Below are 27,320 nucleotides of genomic sequence, written 5' to 3' on the forward strand. Positions count from 1 at the left end.
CAAATAAAACAACTCCAAACAGCACCCTTCACCTAACTCTGCAATGGATTTGTAACCAAAGTGAATTCTGAACTTGGTGTCTCACCTGCTCCTGGGCAATGGGGACGCCCCGGTGACGTTTCCGAATGTGTCCGATGCCCCTGGAATGTTTTCCCCTGGGTTTGGGGGGGCTGTGTGCGTTCCTGACAGCACCCCTGTCTCTGCAGCTGCTGATGGCATGGTGTGCAACGAGCTGTGCTCCAGTGATGGCTGCTGGGGGCCAGGACCAGACCAGTGCCTGTCCTGCAAGCGCTTCATCCGCGGCAGGACCTGCATCGACTCCTGCAACCTCTACGACGGGTAAGGCACTGCCCTTGGCTTCTCCCCAAAGCTGCTAATTAGCTTTGTTGAGGACTTCAATGAGCAAGTCATTTGGGGTTTGCATTAATCAGCATCTGGCTCCACTGCCGGTGTTACTGATTTGGGGTAAAACACATCATGGGGTAAGATTTAAGGATTTCTAAATCTGAACGTGTGTGGAAGGCTGTCCCTGGTATTCCACTGACTAAATGTTTTCATGCAGCACCATCACCTTGCACCTATTGTATTGCTGATAACATGAACAGTTTGGTTTAGGTGAAAAATTACCAAAAACCCCTCATTTTTCCCTACTTGATACTCTTTTTCAGAACCACACAATTATATTCTTTCAGACAAGTTGGATTCAGGCATCTGATCAAGAAATTCTCTGAATAAGGACCCCAAAGTAGAAAAACTTACTCTCTTTTTCATAATGCACTGTGTAATTGTACACACAAATATAAATTTAAAAACCAGTAGGAGTTCTTGCACCTTTTCCTTTTGCTGCTTGTACTGGGGGAATACCTGCACAGCACAAGGTGGTTGAATCTACCTTATGACAGAAAAATAAAGCCTAACTGAGCCAAATGAACTCCCGCAAATGCATGAAAATATTCTCAACTCTTCCATCTGGAGAAGGCTTGCAAAAATACTTTGTCAGAGCACAGTTTTGTGTACTTAAAATCTTCTCTCCTCCCCCTCCACCCCTCAATAAGGAGAGTTGCAGACCCCAGTTGTGTTGTCAGTGCACTGGAATAAGTTGGTGCCCCCTTGGTGTCTTTTGCTGCCATGGAGTCTGTCACAGTAAGAGCATGATGAGACTCAATCAGTGTGTTCTGTTCTCTATCCATCAGTGAATGGCACTGATACTTTCCACAAATCTTTGTCATGTAACAATATTTATAACCTGGGCTGGGGGAGAGCTTTTTGTTTGTGGGAGAGCACTGCATGTTGATGCTGTAGGGCAGCAACAGTTCTTCAGGGTGGGGTCAAGTTGTATTTGGCATCTCTTTTAGTCCTCAGCAGGAAAAATCCACTTCCAGAGCCAGGAAAGGGTGAGCTCAAGTGAGGTTTTCCCCAGCTCCATCCCGATGTCCTCAGCAGATCCTAATGGCTGTAGAGGAATGAAGGATGAGCAGTGACCACCTGAGCTCAGAACCTTCACCTGGATGCTTCTGGAGTCCCCTGAAATGAGTGTGCAGCACATCTGTAACTGGTTAATGCAAATATTGCAGTTGGTTAATGCAGCAAGATGGGATCCCCCTGCAAAGCTTGGCCTGGTCCACTCTGAGCCTACTACAAAGATTCAGTCTGTCTTGAGTGGGGGAGAAACAACTTGCTCAGATGAATTCATCTTGGCCTAGAAGAAGATGGGATGGATTGTGTTGGGAGAGTGCTGGAAGTTTGTGGAGAGGGGAAACTGGCAGCTAAAATGTTGAAGGAAGAAATTCAACCTACTTTTTCCCCCCTTAAAAGTGGTTAATAAAAAGTGGTAGTTTCTTGTGGATACATGAAATAAATTAGTAAAAAGATGTGTTTTGACATTTTATAGATTGAGACCTCAGTCTAGAATTATTGCTGAAAACATTGAGCCTTTTGGAGAACAGGCTTTAAAATGTGTTCATAGAGACCTACCTGCAACAAAGGCAGCTCTGTTATCAGTGCTCACATGTGGCAAGTGGCTTCCTGAATCTGAGCCACAGTCCTGTAGGTGAAAATCAAGAAACCAGCAGTTTTGTCCTGTTAATGGAGTCTGTATTTCTGAATGAGAGAAAGGCCCCCACTATAGTTTTATATTGCCACCCAAGGGCTGTGTACCAATCACCAAGAGGATGGGACTCTAGGAATGTGTCTTGAGCTGTTTTATTTTCCAGCATCAGTCTCATTGCTTGGTTATGACAATGGGAGCATGGCAGCAGCTCTGATTTTATAAATTCCCACATTTTATGTTGGTGAAGAAGGTGTCTCTGCTTCACATGGTTGTGGATGAGGTGGTGACCTGTCCTCAGCTGCTGGGACAGGATCAGTTCCATCAGTGAAGACCCAGCCAGTTGAGCTCAGTTTTGTCTTAGAGTCAGATTTCTCCTAACCTGCCTGCAAAATATTTCCTCAGGGAATTCCGAGAGTTTGCCAACGGCTCTGTGTGTGTGGAGTGTGATCCCCAGTGTGAGAAGATGGAGGAAAACATGATCACCTGCTACGGGCCGGTAAGGACACAGCCTGTTGTGGCTGTGGGGTTTGGTTTGCTTGCTTTGGTATGGTTCAGGGTAAAAATGTGCCGAAGGAAAAAACAAAATTAGTGAAACAAAAGCAGAAGACACGCATATTCTGCGTGTAGGGAAAGAATTCTGCTCATGCTAAATTGGTGCGGGGATCTGCCTTGGATCTGTCTCCTTAAGAAAGTGATTCTGAAAGTTTTCCTTTTCTTTCTTAAGCTGTCTTAATACTTTAGTGGTACAGATGGATGCAATTTTTACAGACTGACAGCATGCGGTTGGGGTTTGTGTGCCCTCTTTTATCCCTATTTTCATTCTTTATACGACCCCCCTCCCAAAAAAAAGGAGGGATTTGTCTCAGTCCCTCAGTTTGAACAATACGCTGGGAGGTTTTTTGTGCTTAGATAGCCTTTAAGTTCTTTTGATAGATAGCATTTTTCATGCATCCTAAATGATGGTTAACTCTTTCTCACCTTTATAATGGCCAGTAACTTTTCTTTCAAAGATTATTGTTCATTTAGGAGGTAGAAGTTGTCTCTTTCATCTAGCTTTCTGTGTGTTGCTAAGATTAAAAGTCACAAGTATACTGGAAATGAGGAGTTGTATTTTAGGTTCTTCATAATTGAGAAAATATAGCCTGTAATTTATTTCCTTATTTCTGTGACTTACTGAATGGAGAAAAGAAAGGCATCATAACTTTTCTTACAATACTGTGTTTTTCTGCAAGTAGTTAATGTTTCAAGTGTTGAGCCCTGTTGCGGTGTGATGTAAATTTGGATTTGTAGCAGGGCTCATGGACATAAAATCCTCGGCCAGTGCTCAGCCTGATTTAGTTATACACTGGCTTATCATCACAGCTTTAAAATTTTATTATTACATTGCCCAGGAGTCTTGGTTTGTTGGTCTAAACAATTTGGTCTTCATGTGTATTAAGAAGGAGACGTTGTAGTCATTTATCTTGTAGAATAAAGGACCTTGTAGTCTTTCATTCTTGCTGTGACCAGATGCCATGTGCAGAATGCTTGTGGAAAATAGTTTTGGGGTGTAGAGGTAGGAGATCCCACTAAAGGCTTTGCAAAGGTTCAGTACTAAATAATGTAGCAGAAACTTTCTCAGCATTAAAATGGGTGCTGACTTCACTGTATTAAGCACACCAATAATATTAAGAAGCTCATCTAGAAGCTGATATTTAGTCTGGCACTCTACAGAAGCAGCTTATGGCCAAAACCACTAGGATTTATGTGTTTGCTGCTCCCTAACAGAGGCTGGAGCCCTGCAGGTAATTCCCAGTTCCTTGGGAAGAGGAGCTGTTGCGGGTGTGCCAGTGCAAGCCTAGTGCAGCAGGAAAGGACAGAGTAACATGAACGCTCTACATTTCTTTCTTCCATGCTCTCCAGGGTCCTGACCACTGCACCAAGTGTTTCCATTTTAAGGATGGTCCAAATTGTGTGGAAAAATGTCCTGATGGCTTGCAGGGGGCCAACAGCTTCATTTTCAAGTATGCCGATGAGGATCGGGAGTGCCACCCGTGCCATCCCAACTGCACCCAGGGGTGAGTGCCAGCTCTGCAGGGAGCCCTCCAATCCATGCACTGCTCCTAGCACAGGATGCTTTAGAGCTAGTTTGGCTTAGTAATGCACTTGTCCCACTCCTGAAAAGAGAGAGTGCAGTAGGAATTTAACCTTTGATTTTCAGTCTCTCAGGTTTTAGTCACGAATGCCCAGCAGTTTATCACAAAAACGACCTTTTGAGGACTACAGAGAAGAACTTTCCACAGCAATGCTCTCAGCTTTCCTTCTACACTGGTTTGTAGCAAATGCTGCCCTGTCACTTAGTTTTAGGCTTGTAAAATGATTTTAATTTTTTTTTAGTATTTTCTCCTTGACAGAATCTCTACTACTTGGTATTGGTAAACTAAGCAGCAGCACTACTGCGAGACAAAAGTGCTACTGCTCTCCTTTCCCTACAGGAAATGCAGAGAGTTTGAAACCAGACTTTGCTCAGTCTCAGGCTCCTGTACATCAATTTCTGAAGTCCTGGTAAAGTGCCCGGAATAGTTTGTTTCACTTGGAATTTGTTACACTTGGAATAATACAGCCCATGAATCTGAACCAGAATTAAGAACCTGTACAACACAACAATGGTCACATGCGCACCTATAGTTTTGCACAGGCCATGGAAGTTACAACTGCCTTTTCCATGGGGCAATTCAGAGTGTCCAGCATACAAGAAGAGGAAGAGGCAGCAATGGGAAAAAGAGAAAACATCAGCCAGTGAAATAATCTTCGACAAGAGGCTCTTATTGTTTAGCAGCTGAAATTAAACCAGTAAATTATTCAATGTAATCTTGATGTCAACAGCTGTTGCCATTCAAAATGAGACCTTTTGCTGGTTTTGCAAATCTAATTACAATGGAGCCATTAGGGAAATGAGAGGGAGATCACAGAGACACAGCCAGGATCTGTTACAGATTTTCTCCCCCCCCAGACTCTTTAAATCAGTTATGCAATAAGAAAAATGCTGTTACTGTGGAAGAAGAGGGTAAGAAGAAATGATATTAAAAGACACTCCAGGAGCTCTGGTCCTGGTTTTCATAGATGGAGAAGGTGCCAGTGCTGATCTAATCTGACAAAACCACAGAGGTGTGATGGATTTACTGTGCCTTGCAGCTCTCCTGGCCTCCAGTGAGCAACACTTCTTCCTATTCCCTCCTCTTTCCTGAGGAGTTCTCGCTGACCCAGCTGTTTCTAGTGTTTGTGGCCCAACTGTGCTTCTCCTAGACCAGGAAGACAGCAGAAGGTTTTCCCTTCCTTTCCATTTCTTCATGGGCATTCATATTTTGCAAGTGGCTGTTTATTTTTATCTGCCTGGATTGAGAAGGGAGGTTTTTATGTCTTGTGCTGAAAATGTGACATTCTAGCTCATGCACAGATATGAGGGGCATTAGGCAGTTCTGGCTGACCTTGGCAGTCCTCATTGGCAGCCGTTGCTGACACTGGATTCCCTTATGTCAAGTGCTGTTGTCCTTTTAATCCTTGGACTTCTGGTTTTCCCTCCTTTTTATTTTCTCCTTCTGATTAGGTGAAAGAATGTCCCACAGTGTGCCCATCTCCAGAAAAAGGACAAGTAAAAGGGCTAAAGGTCTCTCCCCCAGTTATGTACACAAAGCCCGTGATGTTCCCATCTCCCAGATGAGGAACTATCTCTTTTCCATGACACTAATTTCCCTGTGGAAATCTTTGTCCTCTTATTAAAAAGTTGATGTGTCTATTCTTGGGTATTTTTTTTTTATCCCTTAGAAAGCCAGTGTTGTCTTCCCCCCAAGTGTGGGTGAGCATGGCTTACTATTCCTTTTAGTGTTCCTAGAGACTTTGTGGCATGTAATTATGTGAATGAAGCTATCAATGACTGCCCAAGATGTTTGGGGTTTGCAGGTTGTCCATCTTCTTGCCAACATTGTCAGGGCCTGAATATGCCCATGGAGAGAAGGGAAATCAGTTCCTCTCTCCTTTCCTCCTTCAAGGCTGAATTCTCTGGTTGCATACCTTTCCTTTAAGACAGTAGTATTTAAATTCCCCTCAGTCATGATTCCTCACTGAAATAGGTTGTGGAGAGAACACAGCTTGCTGTTTGGCTCATGGCTGAAAGGTGGAGAGAAAACTTAATTCTGCTTCATCCCCCACATCTGTTCTCCTGGCTGCCAGATCAAGTGCTGGAATTTCACCAGTGCCCTTTCAGTACAGCTGGGATACCCATCCAGAAGGGCTGAGCTGCTGCAGAGCAGTGCTTCCCAGGATGGTATTCTCTCATTCCTGCAGTGCTGCTTGCTAAAATAGGTTATTAGTGCTCACAGGATGTTTCCAGTCATCCCCACCAGTCGTCACCAAGAAAGGACCTGTCCCACCTCTGTTTCCTGTGTTTTGCCAAAAGTTCCATCTAGGCATTTGCAGAGGACTGCTTTAGTGAGGTTTGCTATCACCATTCTCCTCCCTTATTCCAGTGTAATGACTGTTTCTCTTAATAGGTGTGTAATTAGCCAGCCCTGCTAATGACCTTGCTTTGACCAGAACTGTCAGACAGTGACATCCTTGGGTGCAACCACTGTGCTCCTGCCCTTGTGTCCCTGTGATAAGTATCAGCTACTTGCAGCCAGTTTGGAGCAGATCTGAGGCAAGTGGGACAGCCATCCCACTCAATTCAAGAGAGCTGGAAAGCATTTGGCACCTCTTCTTGCAGAGCCAGCCAAAACTGAACACTTGCACAGGAATAAAACACTAATTACACAATAGCAAGTGACAGCCTGCTTCCTTGCTGGGCAGGACACAAATGGGGGAGCTCGCTGGACACCTGCCCTGGTCACACAAACATGTTTTGTCACACAGCTCTTTGAAGAGAGGGCTTTACTCCTCACCAAAATTCTCTTTTCCTTCTAAGCCATGACCAGGGAAGTCAGGGGAGCTCCAGCAACAGTGTGGGCCCTGAAAGGATTTGAGGGCAGAAGCACCATGGTGTCTCTAAAGCTTAGGTGTATTTTTAGGAAGAAAATTTGAATTCCAGATGAAAGAATAATGCAAACACACTCTGGATAAGAAAAACTGTTACCCTTTTGTTTTGCAAAGTTTCCTCCTAGCTCCTGCTCCAGTTCAACTTTGTTCCTCTCACCTGTTAGCTCAGTAGCCCTTGGGCAGAGTTGTCTGATTTTATCCATAACAATAATTGTGTGACCATCACAAAAAAAAGTTTTCTCCTGCCCAGAGATAATCCATTTACACCATTGTAAAATGAGTTTTGTTTGTTTCCAGTGACCAAGATTTTTGAGAATTCATCTGGTGTGGAATAGCTTTGTCACCCCATATCTGTGCAGTTAAAACCTCACCTTTCAATCTTAAAGAAGGTTGATAAATGACAATATTTCTGGATTGTTCCTGGAAAAAAAATAGTTGTTACTGCAATTTTCAAAACCCCAAATTTCCTTTCAGAGGATGATTATCTATTAAGCTAGGATAAGCTCCAAGTGTAATTTTCTGGATAAGCTGTATTGATCTTTTGTAAGGTACTGAATATATCATTAATGAACTGGCATGTCTCAATTAACCGGTTCATTTTACAGAGCCAACTTGGAAAAGAAAATATCGTCCAGACTCCAAGCAGAAGGAACACTGGGTGTGAACAGCGTGATGTATGATTGTGTCAGGCTTCTATGGGTCAAAAAGTCTGGAATGAAGGGAGTTCCCTCCTGGGGAAAAATACCTGATGGTAATTTTTTTGGTGGTACAAAATACCCTGTGAATGAATATTGCCATGACTCACAGTGTTGTACTTCCCTGCATGTAATCAGGACAGCCACTCAGGAGGAACCTGGGAACTGCCTCACTAGGAATAATGGAATTGCACCTGGACAGAGTTCTCTCTTTCAGAAAGCCAAGCCCACTGAAGAAGATTACAATTTGAAATAAAAATCAATGATACTTCAACTTGCTCTGGGTGAGGTCCAGCAGTACAGTTTGGATTCAATCCTGTTCTCCAAATGAACATGTGAAGTGACTGCAAGACTACGAGCTCTTGATGTCAGTCTGCCTCTAAACCAGTAGCAGGCTCTCAGACCTCTAATTTGAAGATGCTCTTCTTTTTATTTACTGCAAGAGTGTGAGCTCAGCTTTTTTTAGAATGGTAGGAAATGGACAATCCGAGCAATTCTTCAGCCTCCTTCATTGCTGAGCTTGTTTTTTCCAGATTGCTGAGAATGCCATGAAAGGAAGAATCATTGGATGTGTTTGAGATGGGTTAAAATTCAGACAGTCCTGAATTCTCAAGTGCTGATGCCCAGGACAGATGAAATTCCAGGAGTTCTCTCTATTAAGTTTTTTTTTTTGTGTGTGTTTAAATCAATACTTACATTTATGCAGTATCTGGATTTTTAACACATCTTTTTTATGCTGGAGGAAGCAGTCATTGAGGAAATCCTTCCAGTTTGTGTTTGCATGTCAGAGTAAATGTCTTATGTAAAAATAAGAATTCAAGTAAACAAACATGGGGTAAGGTTTACTTGGTCTGCTGTCCCTGATGAGCAGGTACAGGGAAATTGAATTCATTTTCTAATGGCAAAGTGATCCCAATTTAAATGCAGCAGAAGCTGAGGAGTGGCAAGTGATGGTGAAGCAGAAAGAAGATCTCGTGGGAGCTTATTTGAACTCTCAGATTTTTTGACATGCATATCCTTCCATCAAAGCCAACCTGAAAAAACAGCAAACTTTAAAAGAGTTGGGGATCACACCTTAAATTTAAAATGCCTCAACAGAAGTAAGTTGCAGTCTACTGATGTGTCAGATCACCTCTGCTGCCCGTAGCAGATGTACAGCCAAAGGGCCTGTTAATAAAATGGCTCTGAGATCTTGTTAAAGAATGGAAATAAATGGCTTGGTTTCCTTAAATGCTGAGGACCAGATACTCCCCATGGCTAGAATGCCTAGCTGGGTGTGCAGCACTGAAGGGGATCAGGTGCTTTTAGCCCCTAAAAGCTCAACTTCAATCTCTGAGAATCCTGACTGCTGTGCAGATATGTATTTGACTTGCTGTTTGAATGCAGGGGACCAGGAAACCAGTCCTGCTCTTCATGGGGGCAAGGGACATCTACACGTGGCACACATGTGTTCTGCAAACTCTTTCCCATGGCTGTGTTTTAGTGGTGCTGCACTTAGTCATTCCTTGGATTTCCTGTGCCTTTGGTGAGCACCTGCTCATTGTGCAGGTGGAGCAGTCTTGGCAGCATCTAAGGAAAGCAGAATAAAATGTCTGAATCAGCAGACACCATTTTGCTGTGGTTTTTGTTGCTTTTGTTGGAAGTTGATCCTCAAGCTTCCCTGTTAAAAAAGGATTTCTTCGGTTACCCTGGCTGGAAGCTTAGAACAAAACGAACAATTGCATCAATTACAGAAAGAAAAGCAAGTTTTGGATTGTGCTCCTGGAAATCTCGACTTGTAAATTAACAGCTTTTGTGCAGTAATCACTGGTTTGATGACTCATAAAAACACACAGGAAAAGCAGCCCTGTTGTCAGGACTCCCACTTACACAGGTGAAAGTGTTGTTTGAGCCAAGATGTGGCCTGCCTTGGAATGCTGTTGCTATTATTGTTCCTCTTGTCACAAGCTATAATTTTTTGGTGACATAGGTCTCTGTTAGCGAGAGAAGAGCTAGAATTAAGAACACAAATGGGGATTCCTACTCATTGGGTGTGTAAATAACAGCTGTCTCTCTTTCTCTCCCTGTTTCCACTTTGGATTTGCTGCAGGTGCATAGGGCCCCACCTGGAGGACTGCATTGGGCTGATGGATAGGTACTGGCTGGCTGCTGGCTGCCTGTGTGTCTCCATCCTGCACGTGTGGACAAGGGCGCATGCGTGTGCATGTCCTGGGGCGTGGCAATGACGTGGTTTGTTCTGTAATTGCCTGCAGGTGTAGAGGCCCAGCTAGTCATGACTGCATTTTCTATCCATGGACACGGCAGTCCACTCTGCCCCAGCACGCTAGGTAACATCCCCACCCCATCCTCCACACCTGCCATGTCATAGCAGCCAGTTTGAACACACACACACTTTGTATTCTAGAAAATATGACTCCCTGCAGCCAAATTTGCTTTCTGTTTGAAAGCCATTTAGGTATTCTGCTCATTTAAGCTGATTTTTAAAAGTGTTTTTATTTTTAGCTTAAATCGATAAGGATTCAATTCTGAAATTTTCTTGTAGATATTCATTCTACAGATTGAATTTCAAAATTCAATTTTATTATATGGTAAAAATTCTGGTAAAATTGATGGTAAAATTCTGGAATGCACTTATTTTCTCTTTATTGCGTTTTTTTGTTGTTTTTTGCTTAAGACAAAATTTAAGAGCAAGTGAGCCTCTTTCTTCCCCATATACCTTCCCTTGAAAACATAAATGTTATAGCAAAACAAAATTTCTTCCTTACTTCACATAAAACTGTTATTTGGTTTTTTTCATTTTTGGTTTAAAAGAAAAATTGTAACCTTGCAGCAGTTTTGTTTTTCAGTAATGACAATTGAAACAAATTAATGTAGGCTTTATTCTGCATTCTTTTTCATGAAAGCCCCACATTGCTATTGAGTTTGTTCATTCTTAAATTCAAACTGGTTAATATGACTTCTAGGCTTTAGGATTACTCTCCTGAGCTAAGACTAGATGAAAAAATGCATAAATTCAATCAAACCCACCTCATTAAGATTTTCAATCTGAGGTTTTTTCTTGTCTTTATCAAAAGGTTTTAAGGTTGCCTTTCCTTCCTAATTGTGTACATAATGTGAATATACCTCTTTCTAGCTTATGAGGGAGAACCTATTTGGACTTGAAAAACAGTGCACTATAAATGCTATCAGATGGTATATTTGTTTATTAAATCAGTATCAGTTCTGACTTAATTCATTAACCAATGAATAAGCAGCAGAAGATGAATTTTTCAATATTTTAATGTTTTGTTTTAATCTTTCTGATTTGGGATATGCATTTTGAGATATTTTTGTTGGGCCTCATTTTCAGATGGACTCATCCAAACAAAGCTGTCCCAGTTTTAAAGGCCCCAATTTCATCAACTTTACTCAGAACACAAATACAGAAAATGTGGTATTATTTCCTTAAGTTTAAGGGCCTTATCAAACTACAGAAATGAGAGGAATTGTTTTACTCTGTTCAGTGGTTTTACTCCTGCTCCATTCAGTCTCAAATGTTTCCTGTTTCCTTTGGATCTGATGGATATTTTTTTGTTTGTTTCAGCCTTGCTGAATTTATTCTAGGAAAACTACTGCACTGTGTTTAAATGTCAGTATGTATTCTTTCACTTTCAAGGCAAAGAAGGAAACTTCATACCTCTATAATAGATTTGTGAAATTGTGCTTTTTTTTTTTTTATTGTGAAAATGGTTCATTCTATTTGGACTAAAAATGGGCAAAACTGCACTGGCAAAGTGACACTTCTTGTTACAGTAAGTTTGTAAATCCAAAATGGTAGTGTTTAACTTCAGATAGAACCTTCTTCATGTCTTTTTAACAGCTGTGCACCCTCCTGAGTCTTATAAATCTTAAATTAATTAATAATCAGTCTGACCCTTACCTATTGACTTGAGTTTTTTCCATTGATGTAAATTATCAGTGAGTAGAAGGGGACAGATTTTTCTGCTGAAAGTGAGAGCAGGGTTTTAACCCAAACAAGAAATTCCTCATCTTCTCCTATTTCCATTTTCATAGCAGTGTTGCTTTCCTTTCCAGTTTTTTAGTTTGCAAATTGTTTGTGCCATGATTCATTGACTTGAAGGCTTTTGTAAGAGTGTGGTAGAATAGCAAAGAATTCTTTCTGTCATGTTTAATCAAGATGAATCAGATGTGCATCACATGGCTTGTTTTCCAAATGAATGGTGAAACTTCAGTTTTTCTGCTTATCTTTAGTCCCTTCAAGTTTGTGGGAAAACAACCTTACTTTTGGCAGTGCATTTCTTTCTGTATGGTTTGGTTTTGGGGTTTTTTAAACCTTTAGATTCAATGGAGTTCTGTCCAAAAGATTATCTCCTCATGCAGCTTCCTGTATGGATTATTCCTGTAGGGCTTTGGTTTTGGTTCCACCTTCCATACCAGTCTTTCCTAGAAATTGTCAAACCAAAGATGGAAAGCAGAAGAAGGCTGGAATTTCCCAGGATGCCCAAAGGAGTTATCCATCCTCCTCCTTTCCTGCCTCTCATTACAATGCCACTCCTCCTTTTGCTGCCTCCTGGCAGTTACATTCAGTGTTTTTTGAGGTTGCAATAGCACACGGTATAACATTACAGCATATTCTGGAACAATCAGCAAAAAGATGATTATGTCTGCTCCCAAGATGGGTATAGCTGTTGTTTAAAAGACTGATTCAAAACTGTAAAAATTTTCTGCTGTTCATCAAGAAAATACTCTAGAGGGTCAGGAAAGGCTGGTTCCTTTCAAGTTCACCAGAAAAATTTGGCTAAGTGCAGTGACTTCAGTGAGACTATGGACAAAGCTTTTACCTAAAGTATGAAATTTAATTGGTTTATCCTTGCTAGGCTTCATTCACCTTAATAGTAGGAGAGATCATCAAAGGAGGAGTCAGGTTTCTGTTTTCTGGAGCATGTGAGATGGCACATCTAGAAATGTGATAGGAAAGAACCGGCAGCAGCACTGATGTTCCTGGTCTGAGTAAGCTGCTGTCTCTGTTTACGCCCCGAGAAAATTTCATTTACATTTCCCTTTTAACTAACAGAAACTAATTAGCCAGGCCCACTATTGTCAAGTGCTTCAATAGAATGTTGTGTAGATGTTAACTCTAATTACAATGCTGTTGCTAGTTTTGTATCCAAAAAGGATGTCCTTGCAACAAATCATCACTTCCTCAACAACAACAACAAAAAAAAAAAAGAGCTGGTTTTATCTACTGCTTATGTGTACAAGAGCTAATTAACAGTAAACCCTGTGTAATGCAGGCAAATCCTTTCATAGCTGTTTTGTACCCTGTCACAGTATGACTTCAGCAGAATTTCACAGCAGCTCTCAGTAGTTGGTGGGGAAGGGAAACCACCTCTAATAAAATGCTTATGTTCATGGTTTTCACGGTGCTCAGTTCCATTGCTTGGAGGAAAGCACTCCATATGCTCTCTGCTTTTATAGAATAATTATATTATTCTGGAGGGGAAGAGGGAAAATAAGAGGGAAAATAAGATCTGTGAGTACCAGTTAAGCTATGGTACTTGGTTGGTAAAAGATGCTGCTCTTGAGAGACTCTTAATATGGAGCTCTCTGAAGCTGTATCAGAACAGACCAGTTGAAGAAACAGATTTATTTTTTAAAAATCCAGACTAGAAAAAAACAGTTTCAGATCCTCTGTGGGTTGCATACATCATAGATGTCATCAAACAGGACAAATTCACAGAATCACAGACTGAGCTAGGTTGGAAAAGACCTTTGAGATCATCAAGTCCAACCTATGAACTAACACCACCTTATCAACTAAACCATGGCACCTTTTAAAATATTTTTTAAACACTTCCAGGGACAGTGACTCCACTACCTCCCTAGGCAGCCCCTTCACCCTTTCTGTGAAGATCTTCCAGTGCCCAACCTAAACCTCCCCTGTGTCCTCCTGTCCCATTGCTGGATGCCTGGGAGAAGAGACTGACCCTCATCTGGCCACAACCTCCTTTGAGGCTCATGAAAGAGACTCATAGAGAAATCCCAGTTCTGTGAGTGATCTTGCCTCTTCTGAACTGGTTCTGAAGCCAGACCTTTGCTGAGGGTATTTTAATTCTCACCATGGCATTTCCCTGCCTGGAGCTTTAGGAGGAGTACCTTTGGGGTACCCCTGGGACATGAATGAAAGTCACTGCAGTGATCTTGTGAGCTCCTCCAGTTTTTTAACACTTCCACATTTTAAGATTGGCCTTCTTGTGAAAGGGTGTAGGTGGGTGTTCCTTCTTTCCTGTTGTACAGATAGAATCCTAGAATGGTTTGGGTTGTAAAGGACCTTAAAGCTCATCCAGTTCCAACCCTCCCTGCCACAGGCTGTGACCCTTCAACAACCTGAGGTTGCTCCAAGCCCCATCCAACCTGGCCTTGGGCTCTTCTAGGGATGGGGCAGCCACAGCTTCTCTGGGTGACCTGTGCCAGGGCCTCAGCACCCTCACAGGGAAGAATTTCTTCCTCATATCTGACCTAAATTTCCTCTCTTTCTGTTTGAAGTCTGACCACAGTTAATAAATGGCTCAATGTGTTAAAGCTTCTGTTCTGAACCGCCTTCAGAAAGGTTTGTCTGTGATCAGTGAGGGTTTGTGCTTTGTCTGCTTTACTCAGCAGGGTTGGCTGACATGGACTCATGGTATGGAAGGACTTAGTAGGGTATGCTGCTGTAGAGAGAAATAAACTGGTAAGGTTGGGAGAGTGCAAGAACTGGAAGCAATTCTCACACAATGCTGTTTAAAATCTGTTCTATGGCTCCAGTGGTTTGAGGACCATGTTGAGAAAGCGTAGGATAGAGCAAGGTGAGAAATCTGATGTTCCTAGAAGTTTGTTGTACAAGGAGTAGAAGGTGGACAATAAACTCCTGCAGGATCTTGATGCTGTTGATACTCATTGACCAAGTTTCCCAGCAGCTGTGCTTGTTTTTGATAAGAAAATTATTTGTTTGGAAAATTGACTAAATTATCTTTACTGAAACTATGAGCAGAAAAAATGGTGAGTGATGAAGGCCAAATGTGATGGGTCACTGCTGGAAAAAAAGAAGCAATAGGAAATGAAAATTAATAAATGGTTTGTTAGAATTGTAAACAACACACAGTGCCATTGCAGAGATTATTGCTTTGGTTTCTCGTCACACTTGTGTTGTGGGTCTGTATTGATTTGGCTATACAAATAATACACAATGCAGAAATAAAATTTTTCCATGAAGAAGTGACCTTATTATAAAGCATCAGTATATATCTCACCACTCTCCAATGGGTTTCTCTCATGGCTGGAAATAAGGATTTAATCTAGATTTAATGTTGCTATAAATTAATTATCTATTATTAAATATACATTTGTAGAGCTTTAGAAATATGGAAGATGTAGCGTTGTTTAAACCTCAGTGAATGGTTCCATAATAATTCATTAATATTTAATACATAATAAATCAGAACTAAAGCTTGTGGTCTTACTTCCAATCTACCTGTGCAATGTAGGATTGGTTACTCTTTCTTAGTTAGAAAAATTAACATGACAAATGTATTAGAGCTGAGAGCCCAGACTTAATTCTCTGCAATTTGGCTTACTCCTTGTGGCCTTACTCAGGTGTGAAGGAGCTGCAATTCCGGCATGAAGCAGGAAGCTCTTGGCTGGCATTCTTTGGAGCATTTTGCTTTTCATTGTCGGTATAACATGAGTTTTCTGGAATGACGGAGCATAGAACGTGTAATGCAGATGAAAATTTGCACATTGACATTCAGTGGGTACATTTGTTTTACCCACTGAAATGTATGTTTACTTCTCAGTTAAATTACAATGGCTTTTCCAGCGTTGGATCAAAACTAGCAGATAACTTGTTAATGATGATAGTATAGTTGTCTGTCAGTCCTTTTCCAGGAATGGAAATACCATTTTCCAGTCCTTTGTAGGAATGGAAATACCAGTGTTGAATTTGATACTTCACTGGTGTGTAGCAAACAGTAAATGAGTTAAAGTAATTAAACAAGCTGTAGGTTTCAAGGAATTAACAAAGTCCTGACTTTGGTGCTGTGTGTGGGAAGTTGTACCTCAGCATTTATCGAAGGTGGAAGCATCACCACAAGTACCAGCAATCATTCAGGAAAAGAGCATTAGGAAATCAAGCCATCAGACCAAATTACTTATTCTTACTATAATTTTTTTCCATGCTGTAAAGTAAAGTAACAGGCTGGGAAAATGTCATGTAAATTATCTGTACCTTTGGGTAGTAGTTTCAAAAAACTAAATTCAATTTCTAATGGGAAATGTGGGCTAATACTAAACTCATTCCCTATGCCATGGCCTCTCTTTGTTAGTTCAGCTTCCTTTGCATTTCTTTGCTGTAAAGTAGAGATATTTTGCCTCTTTTCTCCCGGGTTACAGTGGTAGTGGAGAGAGTTGAACAAGAATGTAGACCCTGCACCTTCATAGAGACTGACTGTTTTCCCAGGAATGTGTGTTACAGGGATTTTAGGGAAGAGCCACTGGAAATAGTGCCTTGTGTCTTGGAATGAAGTTTAGGAACTCAAACAGCTAAAGCTTTTTTTGGCTGAAAGTGAAGGTAGATTCTCCTCTAGAAGTACACAGGTAAGAAGACAGATTTTGTTAAGGATGGCACCAAGTCCAGCAGACTGAAAAGGAGAGTTGGGTGACTGTCAGGCATAAAATGGGTGAAATTTGAGAGACATTCAGAGCAGCCAAGTGCCAGTGCATTTCTAATGAAGGTTATTAATCCCTGAAATAATTTTCTGTGGTGATGTTCTCTTCTTTAGCACTAGACTTGTGAAATCAAGACTGGGAATTTTTTCCTGCAAGCAAGATGAGTTTGTGCTGAGCTTGGGGGCAGAGGGTGGTGTGGATCCTCCTGCCATAGGACAGGACATTTCAGTGTCTGTGACAATAATTTCCAGCTGTGATCAGCTCATGATCTAAGCTACAAAGTCCTTTAAATTTTGAGTCAGAGTACTGAGTTGGACAGAGACAAGCAAATCCAGCTGCTGAATCCTGGGCTGTGGCTCCTGTCAGCTGTAGGTGAGGCACAGAGTTCCACATGACTTTACACAAGATTTCTGTTCTGTTCACACATACTTGCTCATTAGTAGTTAGGTCAGGTAAAATTCTGAGTTTTCAGACTGTCCTTTGCTAGGAGAGATGAGAAACTCATTCAGATCTTATCTGTACTTTTGTCAAAAAGCTTCATGCCTTTTTTTTTTCCAATCTGATGTAAATTTTTAATGACACCATTTTCACTTGCTGGTGAACAAGATCTTTTGCAGACATATTGGCTGTTTCATCAATAGAAGATAATGTTGAAAATCATTTCTGTAGTTATCCGAGATTGAACAAATGATAAAACAGGCAAGGAAAGATTATGGGATAATGTGAGGAGCAGGTGCTGGCTAGTTGTGATTGAGCTTTTCTTTGGCAGAGGACTGTGAGGAGGTAACTCTGTATTTGCCTGTTGTGTACATTTCTCAGCAGAGCTGGTAGTGTTTCTCTTACTAGAGAGTTGTGGCATTTATGTAGAAATCTGAGAACAAATACAAGCTCATCCTCAGGACAAGGGTCAAGCTTTGGTTAAACATGGTCCAGTCATGATGTAATCCCTGATTTGTCAATGATAGAAAGTTTTCTAGTAATGCCTAAAGGAAAATTGTCTGAAATGCAATCAACCTTTTTAATGAAAAGTATGAACTTTTTCCTCATGCAATTTGTCTTGGACTCCCAGTACTCTCCTGTGACATAGCATGTCCTTTGGAAACACAGGATTTCAAAGCAATACACCAGTGTTGGGCACCTCTTAAAATGCTCACCTGGATTTTTATTACATGTTCTTATTGTGTTCACTGTCCCATTTTAACTCAGAGTTCTCTACTTGTAAATCAAATTATGTTTAGATGTGTCACTGAAATTAGGTAGTACTGATATGTCTTAGAAGGAACAGAAGCTATAAAGCACCATAACATGGGTATAAAGAAGTAGTGACAGCAGAGAAGTAGAAGGAAGCAAAAGGATGGAAGATGTAGTTTTATTATTGCCATTTATTTTGCTCAAGTTAATCCTGAAATGTTAGAATCTGTAAGCCTGATGTCAATGTAGGTCATGCTGAAGAGGAGGCAAGACACTGTAATCTCTGCTTTTGGTGGTAAAGTTTGTTAATCTGCAAAGGGATCAGAAAATAATGCTGGGAACATGGACCAGGGTATGCAGATCCTGTAGGCTGGTTGGTCAGAAGCAAAGGAACTGCAGTGATGTGGTAGACTGGAGGGAAGATGTATAATTCCAGAATTACATATGCAATTCAGCAGCATGGCAGTGGCTAAACCCATCTCCTCCAAGGTCCCAGCAGGCTGGAATCAGCCATGGGATATTTTCAGTTACAGACACCTCTCATGCCAGAGGTGTCTGTATCTCTGCTTGGATGAATAGCTTTCCTTAAAAAAATATGTGCAAATTTCAGAAGTAAATCACATCTTTCCTGCCCCTAATGGACTGATGAAGGGAAAAAATGAAAAGGTAAAAAGTATTCCTGCATTAAAATGGACCACTAGTTGTTAATATGCATAGTCTCAATCGCAGCAGGGATAATAGGCAAAGAACAGATTGAGGAGATAATATCCTTGCTTTAAAAGTGTCCCATCTCCCATAGATATGCATTCCCCTCCCTCGTGGCAGGGATGTCCTCTGCATGTGAATAACTTGGTGAAGTTCAGTGCTGTCTCACTTCAGCTCTGGGTGAGTTCCCTCTACTTCCAGTTCCTGGATCAACCAGTGGATCAGGGCTGCATATTCCAAACTTGGGGATGTTTGAGTCAGCTTTTAATCAATGGGTTTTTAAAATAGAGGAGCAGTTTCCAGGAAACTTCCAGTGAGAAGAAGGGTATCACTAAGAAACCAAGCCAAAACCTACAGCTGTATCAGTATGATGGAATATACTCTCTGAAGGTTTCATCAGCCTTTTTGTGCTGCTGATTACTTAAATACTTCAAATATATTTACTTTTGAAGTGGAATGAGAAGCAATCCCTCTCTCCCTCATGACAAAGGCAGGGGGAAAAAAAGGTATTGAAGCTTCTCTCTCCTTATTGTTTTTTTTTAATTATTATTATTTTCTTGATTTCTAATGAGCTTCAGACTCTGTGAGACCTAAAAGGCACAAAAACTCAGCAGGATCCATTACCTGCCAGAGTACTGGTACTTAGGTTTGGGGATTTGATGGAATAAGGAAAGGAAGGGGGTTGTGACCGGAAGAGGAAAGAGATTTTTAAGCTGGATCACCATTTCCCCAGATGCTTGGCCTGTTTTGCTCTGGAATTTTAGCAGCTGTCAGAAGACGAGTTTCTTTAACGTTTAAAAGCTGCACAGATAAAGCAGTAAATTCTGGAATGTTCTATCATACAGAAATTTGGGAGGAGGAAGATGTGTTTTACTAAATTATCATTTTTCTCAATGTGAGCTATACTTTACTACAAAACATTCCTAATAGAAGAGCAGTTGGAGAGTTGAGGTTGCTCTTAGCAGTACCCTCACCATGAGCTGCTTTCCTGACCCAGTCCCATCTGTGACTGGAGGTGTGGGAGGCTGCTGTGTGCACAAGCACAGCCCCATGGTCAGCAGAGCTGAGATGATGGTCAAAAAGGGGCCAAGGTTTCCCTTGGCTCCTTTACAGCCCCTGGAGTGGATGGGATTCCTTTGGCTGGCTGTGGATACGGAGGAGAGCAGTGACAGTGGGTGAGTTTGGAGCTTCTGTGCTCAGCTTTTCTTCTTAGGATGGCCTTTGGGGAAATGCTGGCAGTGGGATGATGGCTAGAGTTTAGAGGGGTTGCAAGATATTCCAGAGTTTCTCTCTGCTTCAGTTGGTAACATAAGAATGGCAGAGAAGTTATTAACATAGAATAACTTTTTGGTTTCTGCATTAACATAGAGAAACCCTTTTGGGCATAGTATCATATAGGAGGTGATCCTTTATAAACCTGTGTCAGGAACAGGATCTGAGTTTTATATGAGCTTTTTCCCCAGTAAGCAAATGGGGTTTTCTAATGATTGATGTAATTTGTGTAGGATGTTTAGACAGTCTGCTATTCCAGTAAAATAATAGTGATAAATCCAGAAGCAGCATCAGGCATACTCAAAGAAATTCCTTATACTCTGCTCTTTATCTGCCTTCAATTTTCCTCCATATTTATGAGCACTGGCTGCATTTCTTTCCTGCTATGCTTCACAAAGATAAATTCTGCATATTTAGAACTCAAGTGATGAGTAGCTGAAATCTGTGTTGAAGCTAACAGCATCATGGCCATTGCTAGTGTTCTAATAAATGTCTCAAATGCTCTATTTATATAAACATGCCAGTGCAGAGCGAAGTGTGACTGTTTTGATTTAGGCTTTGAAGGAAAGATTTTTATCTGTGGGTGTGCATGAATGTACATAATACATGAAAGATAAGGATGCATATTTCCAAACACATCCTCCTACAAATCCTCCATGCACTCTCATCTCAAGCATAGGTCCAAAAGATGCTTTAATGCCACCACTGGTTAAAAAACCTCAGCTGAAAGCCACATGAGCTCTTATTATGGAAGAAATTATTGGATATGACAAGAAACTTAAAGATGGAAACACAGTGTGGTAGTTCTGTTCTCACCTGTTTATCATGTCCCATTTTGTTATGATAGAATCAGAGAATGGTTTGGGTTGGAAGGGACCTCAAAGCTCATCTTGTTCCACCCCTGCCATGGGCAGGCACACCTTCCACTGTCCCTCCCACTGCTCCAAGCCCCATCCAGCCTGGCCTTGGAAACCTTCAGTGATCCAGGGGTAGCCACAGCTTCTCTGGGCACCCTGTGCCAGGGCCTCACCACTCTCACAGGGAAAAAATTATTCCATATATATTATCTCAATTTCCCCTCTTTCAATTTGGAGTTTTCAATTTCCCCTCTTTCTTCTGCCAATGTCCAATGCTGAACCTTAGTCTGACTGTTCCCTTCTCTGCAGGAGTTTGTTCCCCTTGAAGAGGTGCTTGGGCAGGGATTGGGGCTCTTTTCAATGTACAGAATTATTTTTCATAAAGGAGAATCATAAAGTCATAAGGAATTCAGAGAAAGTAATCTGGTTCAGAATGTCAGACTTGGTCCCCAAGTACAGTCTTTGGAGGCTCTCTACAGTGAAATACTACTGGAGGTTGAGAAAGCAAATGCTTGCTGTCCCAAATACTCAAGGCTGGAACAGGAAGCAGTTCAGTGTTCTCAACCACTTAAACAAAATATCTGCTCTGTGCTCCTTAAATCTTCTGAATGAGTACTTCCAAGAAAGTCTGGCATTCCAAAAAATCAGGCACTTGTAAAAAGAAAGATAAATGCATTTTCTGAAGAAAGATGTTGATTTGGAAAATAAAGTCAAAATGAAGGACATGAGGTAGAGAAACCTTCTTGCAGCCCCTTAGAGGTAGACAATCCACCTGTGCAGTCTACAGGCACACTCACGTGTGGGTTTGGATATTTCTTCTGTTGAATAGATCAATTTCAGCAAACTTAAGTGAATTACAAGCACTTGTCACTAGTGGAATTAAAAAAGGGTTTAAAAAAATAACAAAAGGAAGAGAACAATATTAAAACAGTTTTTCTCCTGATAGTTATTTAAAATACTCTTGAACATTCCTTCATGATCTTTATTCTTTGTATTTGTAAAAAACTATTGCAGAGTAGAATGTTCCAGTTTTGAGCTTGTCTTGGTTTGAAAAGACAGGTGTCTGCTAAGGAAGGCAGGAGCCTCTCTTGAAATAGAGAATATAAACCCTTTCCCTCTGAATTATTGTAATTTTGAAAGGGGCTCTCAGGCAAAGATATGGGAGTAGGAATAACAGTTCTTTAATAGGGAAATTAAAAATACAAATGCAATAGTACAAAAAACCCAACACTGCCAGAGTCAGAATAGGCCCTGACCCCCTGTGTGTCAGGATGGTGGCACAGCCCCATGTCATGGTGGCTCAGCCCTCCTGCAGTGCCAGCTGTGGTTCTGCTGGAGCAGGGACCCTGCACAAGGGGGGAGTTTTCCTCTGAAGCTCCAGGGGTGCTGGAGATGGGCCTGGGCTCCCTCTGGGAATGCAGGGGAGGAGAAAGCTGCTCCTCTGGGAATGCAGGGGAGGAGAAAGCTGCTCCTCTGGGAATGCAGGGGAGCACAAAGCTGCTCCTCTGGGAATGCAGGGGAGGAGAAAGCTGCGCCTCTGGGAATGCAGGGGAGGAGAAAGCTGCTCCTCTGGGAATGCAGGGGAGCACAAAGCTGCTCCTCTGGGAATGCAGTGGGCAAAGGCTGCTGTGCTGTTCCAAACCTCAGATTGTATCCAGGTAGGAATGCTTGGCTCCTCCCCCAGGGCAGAGCATCTCCCCATGGGATGATGGAATTTTATCAACCATGCAGGGACACTCCCTGGCCATGGACAGAAGAAGTATCCTGGAGGGAAGATTTGTTGTGGAAGAGATAAAGAAAACTGCCCCATGAACAGAAGAGAACTGCCCCACCTCTGACAGATGGGAAATAGAGTACACAGCCCCAGGCACATCTTGTAACCTAAGACAGAGCTGCAGTGTGGATTGTCCATATGACCCAGCTCCCACTGGATGTTTTGGTACAGATTTGATTTGGGTTCAAATCAAATTCATTTGGATTTAATGTGTTTCTCAAGCAATGTTACAGGCCCTGCCATGGCTTGTGCTGCTCCCTGGTGCTCCTGGATTCACTGTCCATTTGGATGTGACAGTGAACGAACAGCAAACAGTGCCACAAAGCAGGCCATGTTTCTATTGGAGAAAAGTGTGTTTTCTGAATGAATAATTTCATGTGCACAGGCATGATGAGCCACTGACTGCCACTGGTTGCAGAGCAGCAAGCTGAGTTGATTGCTTCTAACAGAAATTCTTTATGCAGGGAGAAACTCCTGGAGCTAATGCTGATAGTTTTGATTTCAGAGCAGTCTATCAGCATCCATGGTCATTACAGCTCCAGTTTCCTTTATTTAATGCAAAATATTATTGCTTGCAAAGAAAATGGGAAATATGACAACTTTATAAAGCAGATTGTTCTTTTACTTGCTGAACTGGCTTCACCTGTGAGTTCAGTCTAGTGGATTTAACTGGCTTTGTGTCACAGATAAATCAATCTACATTACATGGGGCCTGACTTGGCATATTTTAAAAAGAATGCTAATCTGTTTATTAAAAGCACAGGCCTCAAAACAGAGTCACTGTGCAAGCTCTTAACAATAGCATTCCTTTTTGAAGTTGAGGCAGAAAAGAAAAATCTCAGCCCATAAATGACAGAGGTGCAAGAGAATTATTGGGACTTGTCAGTTTTAGAGCAGGAGAAGTCGATAAAAAGCCTTGATATTGATACTGTGATCCCAGAGATTTCAGTAGTTATTCCTAGTCAGATGTATTAACAGGGAGTTAATATTGAGAGTTCTTAGTAATTTAGAGTGAAAATGTAACAGAGAGGTAGTTCTAAATTATGCCATTCAGATTTAAAACCATTTTTAAAGAAATCCATTGTGCACTGTGTGTGGTAATAAAAATGCCACAGATTTTGAATCAATGCATATTAATGTGTAGAGTGTTAGGCTGTAATAATTTTTAAAGCTCTACTTAATGTTTCTTTCTTTATCCTCATTTACTTTGCTGAGTGAAATGGGGACCCCTACATTCTTAATGAGATGTGAGTAGAACATACCTTTACAGGCATTGATACAAGAACCAGTGTGGGTAAGAAAAAAACAGTTTTGTCAACAGGTGCATATTTGTCCCCATGAGCCTTGGCCAAAGTGAAAGCTGTGTCTGCTTTTTAGTGGTGTTTAACTGCTGAGACACAGACTGCAACCCTCAGGTGATTTTCCATATTGAAAAGTTGTGGCTAGTTGACAGTTTGCCCATCTCTGGATTAAATGCGGAATTGGTAGCAATTGTGTAACTGTGAGATCAGCTGTGAGTTAAAATTTGTGTTTACTCCTGATAAAAACTCCCAATCTGCACATAAATAGGGCCATTTATCAGTATTCAAACACTCTCCGATTAGGAGGAGAGAGGGGAGGGTGCCTTGTTCTTGAAAAAGAATCTAAAGCAAAGCAATCCTGGTGAGAATAACATCAGATTAATCCTTGGAGTGAACACCAGGCACTCTGGACCTTGTGGCTGTGGAACTTAGCACAGCAGAGAGAGGCTGGTGAAACATCCACAAATTTGCTTCCCAGCCCAGTTGTTTATCTTGTGTATTTTAAATATTAAGATTATCACTACAGGATTAGTAGAATCCATCAGATCTCAGAAAGGACAGCTTCAAAGTTGGCTGAACCCCCCCTGATGGAAGGGGTGAGGAATGCAGAGTGTGGGAAGCATCCATCGGGAGAAAATAATGCCTTGGTAAAACAAGGATTTGTGAGAAGGAACTGCTCAGCAAACACTCAAGGTTGTAATGAATCCTGTTTGGATATACAGATAAAAACTCCAAGCAGGAGAAAGCTGATACAGGAACTTGGAGCCTTCTAAGAGCTTGGCTTCAAAGCTCAGTTTCTTTACATCTCAGACCAGGGGGGTCAGTGCCAAGGATGAGAAGCAGGTGGTGTTTGTCAGCTTTACTCCATGGGCCACAGCTCCATTTCCTCTCCCCTTCCTGCTGCACTCTGCAGTCAAGAGTGTGAGACCAACCCTGTACTCATCTAAATCAGCAATCAGGCTTTAATATCTGATCTCAGGGCACTGTGGGAATTGCAGGTGTCCTGATCTTTTGGGGTGGATGGAATGGTGTAAGCCCTGCTGCTGAGCATCCTTGTTCATCTTGGAATACTAACTTTGAACTCAGTGTCAGCTTTGGTGTGTGGAAGTGGGCGTTAGGTGTTTCTAAATGTGAAAACACAGGATACCCTTTAGAAAAGAAATACATGTATATTATTCATTTCTCCTAAGAGAATACTGAATCTTTCTTTCAACTTTTAGCCACAGATAGACAGTTTCTGGTTTAAGAGGCAGGATTTTCATGTTATGGATTTTTTTTTTCCTCCCACAGCCTCCCCAGCTGATGCCTTTTCCATTTATTAATTGGTATTCTGTCCTCAGTTGAGGGAAGGATGTGGGATAGCAAATTAATTATGTGGGGTTGAACTATGATTCAGGGCCATGTTTCTTGGACTGCTAAGCCTGTTTTGATGAGCATGAAAATCCAGAAACACCTAGCAGAGATTGTTTCCATTCTCTGGAGTAGATTTCCAGTGTGTAAAGGAAAGCAGTGGCTGTACAGGAGTTTCCTGTTGGTGGGTTAGTGGTGGAGCTCTAAGAAATGTGAGCCAGGATTGACTTTTGGCTGTCCATTAATTATGCTGGACAGCAGGACTGACATGGAACTTTAGCTTTTCTGAGCCTTTTCAGTCTTCCATGCTTTTAAAAATTACTTTAGCATGATGGGGGACTTTGATAGTGCCTTTTTTGTTTTTTCATCAGCATTGCTCATGGAATTAGTTCTAAGTGGGCAGTAGTCTTTGGGGAGCAAATGTCAGGAATTGCAGTCATGTAGGTGGCTGTGGGACAGTAATGTAACAAAAGTAACTGGATTAAACCCTTAATGCCACTAGAGAAAAGGAGATTTGTGTGCCCAGCAGCCTGTGAAGCCAAACAGTTTGTTAGGTGCGTATGCAAAAAGGGATTGAATTTAAAAAAAAAAAAAAAGGGAGAAAGTTTTGTGACTTCAGCAGCAGCTCTGGTCAGTGCCACCATGCAGGGATCTCTGAACAACCCCAGCAATGGCCCAGCAGAAAGGTAAACAGCTTAATGGAATTCATCAGGGTATTACAGGTAAGGCTTTGCAAGCATGAAAATAAGCAGAGAACTGAGGCAGGAGAACTGATATTAGCAGAATGATATTAGCAGAACAGAGAGAAAAAGCAAAGTCAACCCAACAAACACATGTGAAAATAACCCCAGTGATGGGGTGGCACCCAGAAAACTGGGCTTAGGAAATAATCCAGGTGTGGTTGAAAGCAGTGTGAAGTGATAACAGGGAGCTGTGGCTGCAGAGACTTGGCATCTGGTCCTGGAGCAAATAAAGCTGAGTTGTTGACTTTGGGGTTTAGCTCAGCAGCAGAGAGAGGAGAAGCTGCAGGGTATGTGACCACATCCAAGGCTGGGGTGTTTGTGACTTACAGGATTTAATGCAAGGGTAGTGGATTTGGGAGTCAAGGCAATTGACCACTATTTGAGTGGAAAATACATTTTTTAATGTATTCCACTGATTTTTTTAGCATTTAAATATATTCATTTATTGCACATTGTACTATCCCTTTCACGCTTCTTTTTTAATCTTGCTTGATAATATGTTTAGGTGGTACCTCCTAAAAATTCAGGTATAATATAGCATATTTCACATTAGCAACTAAAATGCTTGTTTGGTGAAGTCATTGAAAGTTATTTCCTTTTTTTCAGTTACCTACTAAAAATGAGGACATTCTTTCAAAGTCAGTGAGAGTTCACATGAGCAATCATAAAGATCCATTTTGAACCCCCCTTGTACTCTATAACAATAGAAGAGCTACAAACTTTATTTTATTTTCTTCATTACTTATTATGTCCCCTTTAGAGCCATTTCTTTATTATAGTCTATCATGTAAATAATATTTGGACTACTTTTAGAGTACACAGTACTATAAAACTCCAATTACTTACTTTGACAACTGTTATGTTAGTTATTAATATGCACTTTAAAGCTGAGAGTTCTCCTGCCTGTTTAGTCACTCTGTGGTTTGGTGGTGTTTGTTCAAAATTATATGGCTGCTCATACAGCATAAAAATGAATTTTAAAAATTCCTCTGCTCAAGAGCATTAGGCAGTACAAGCTCCATAGGAGGCTTTTGGTGGCCAGTGTTTTTCATAATTGCCTGTTAAAGAATTTCTTGCAATGTAGAAAGACATGTTAACAAAGAGGGGCATTGTTTGGGGTGGATATGCCAGATTCTTTAGCTCTGCGCTCAAAATCACAGAGTAACCACTGGGATTAGAAAGCACAATGTGTTTTAAGGAGGACGAGGAGGTGGTGGTACTGGACTTATGTTCCCTAAACACCATAACCCATTTCCCAGCCTGACAACATTCCCTTTCCTTTATTTGCAAGCTTAGAGTTTCCATCAGGAAGTCTGTAAACTGCAATAGACCTTTGTGGCAATGTGTTTACCCTGGGAAAGCGTGGATATAAATAAATTTAAATACTGGATGTGGGAGTGTGAGGCTTTCTCAGTGGTAATGTAGACCCACCTTCATGCACCATACCAGGTGAGATGGCACTGCTTCAGGAAAGGCTGTAAAAAGTAGAATAAAGAAAGGGTTGTATAAAACAATTTAGTATTTCTGAGGGAGACTCTCAAATTTTCCATAGCTGTGTGGTACATTTTTATTAATAGGCTGTAATGTACCTTTCATCATCACTCAGCTGTAACTGAGGGAGGCTTTTAGAGCACAGCAGTGACATTTCCACAGTCCTGACAACAGTTAA

The 27,320-nt window shown here is 41.4% G+C and overlaps 1 protein-coding gene across 2 annotated transcripts in view; it reads left to right on the forward strand.

The window, feature by feature from the left end:
* Positions 1-27,320, forward strand: part of ERBB4 (erb-b2 receptor tyrosine kinase 4) — a 579,112-nt gene that overhangs the window by 432,910 nt on the left and 118,882 nt on the right. Inside the window, exons 13-16 of one of the 2 annotated variants that reach the window (XM_074548046.1) lie at positions 207-339; positions 2,453-2,546; positions 3,953-4,107; positions 10,008-10,082. In XM_074548046.1, coding sequence (XP_074404147.1) covers positions 207-339; positions 2,453-2,546; positions 3,953-4,107; positions 10,008-10,082 — 457 coding nt within the window. Of the gene's footprint in view, positions 1-206; positions 340-2,452; positions 2,547-3,952; positions 4,108-9,844; positions 9,890-10,007; positions 10,083-27,320 lie in introns of both variants that reach the window. The other variant, XM_074548047.1, reaches the window with a different exon arrangement.

The sequence above is a fragment of the Zonotrichia albicollis genome, chromosome 10 (assembly GCF_047830755.1).
Source record: "Zonotrichia albicollis isolate bZonAlb1 chromosome 10, bZonAlb1.hap1, whole genome shotgun sequence".
Taxonomy (NCBI): Eukaryota; Metazoa; Chordata; class Aves; order Passeriformes; family Passerellidae; genus Zonotrichia; species Zonotrichia albicollis.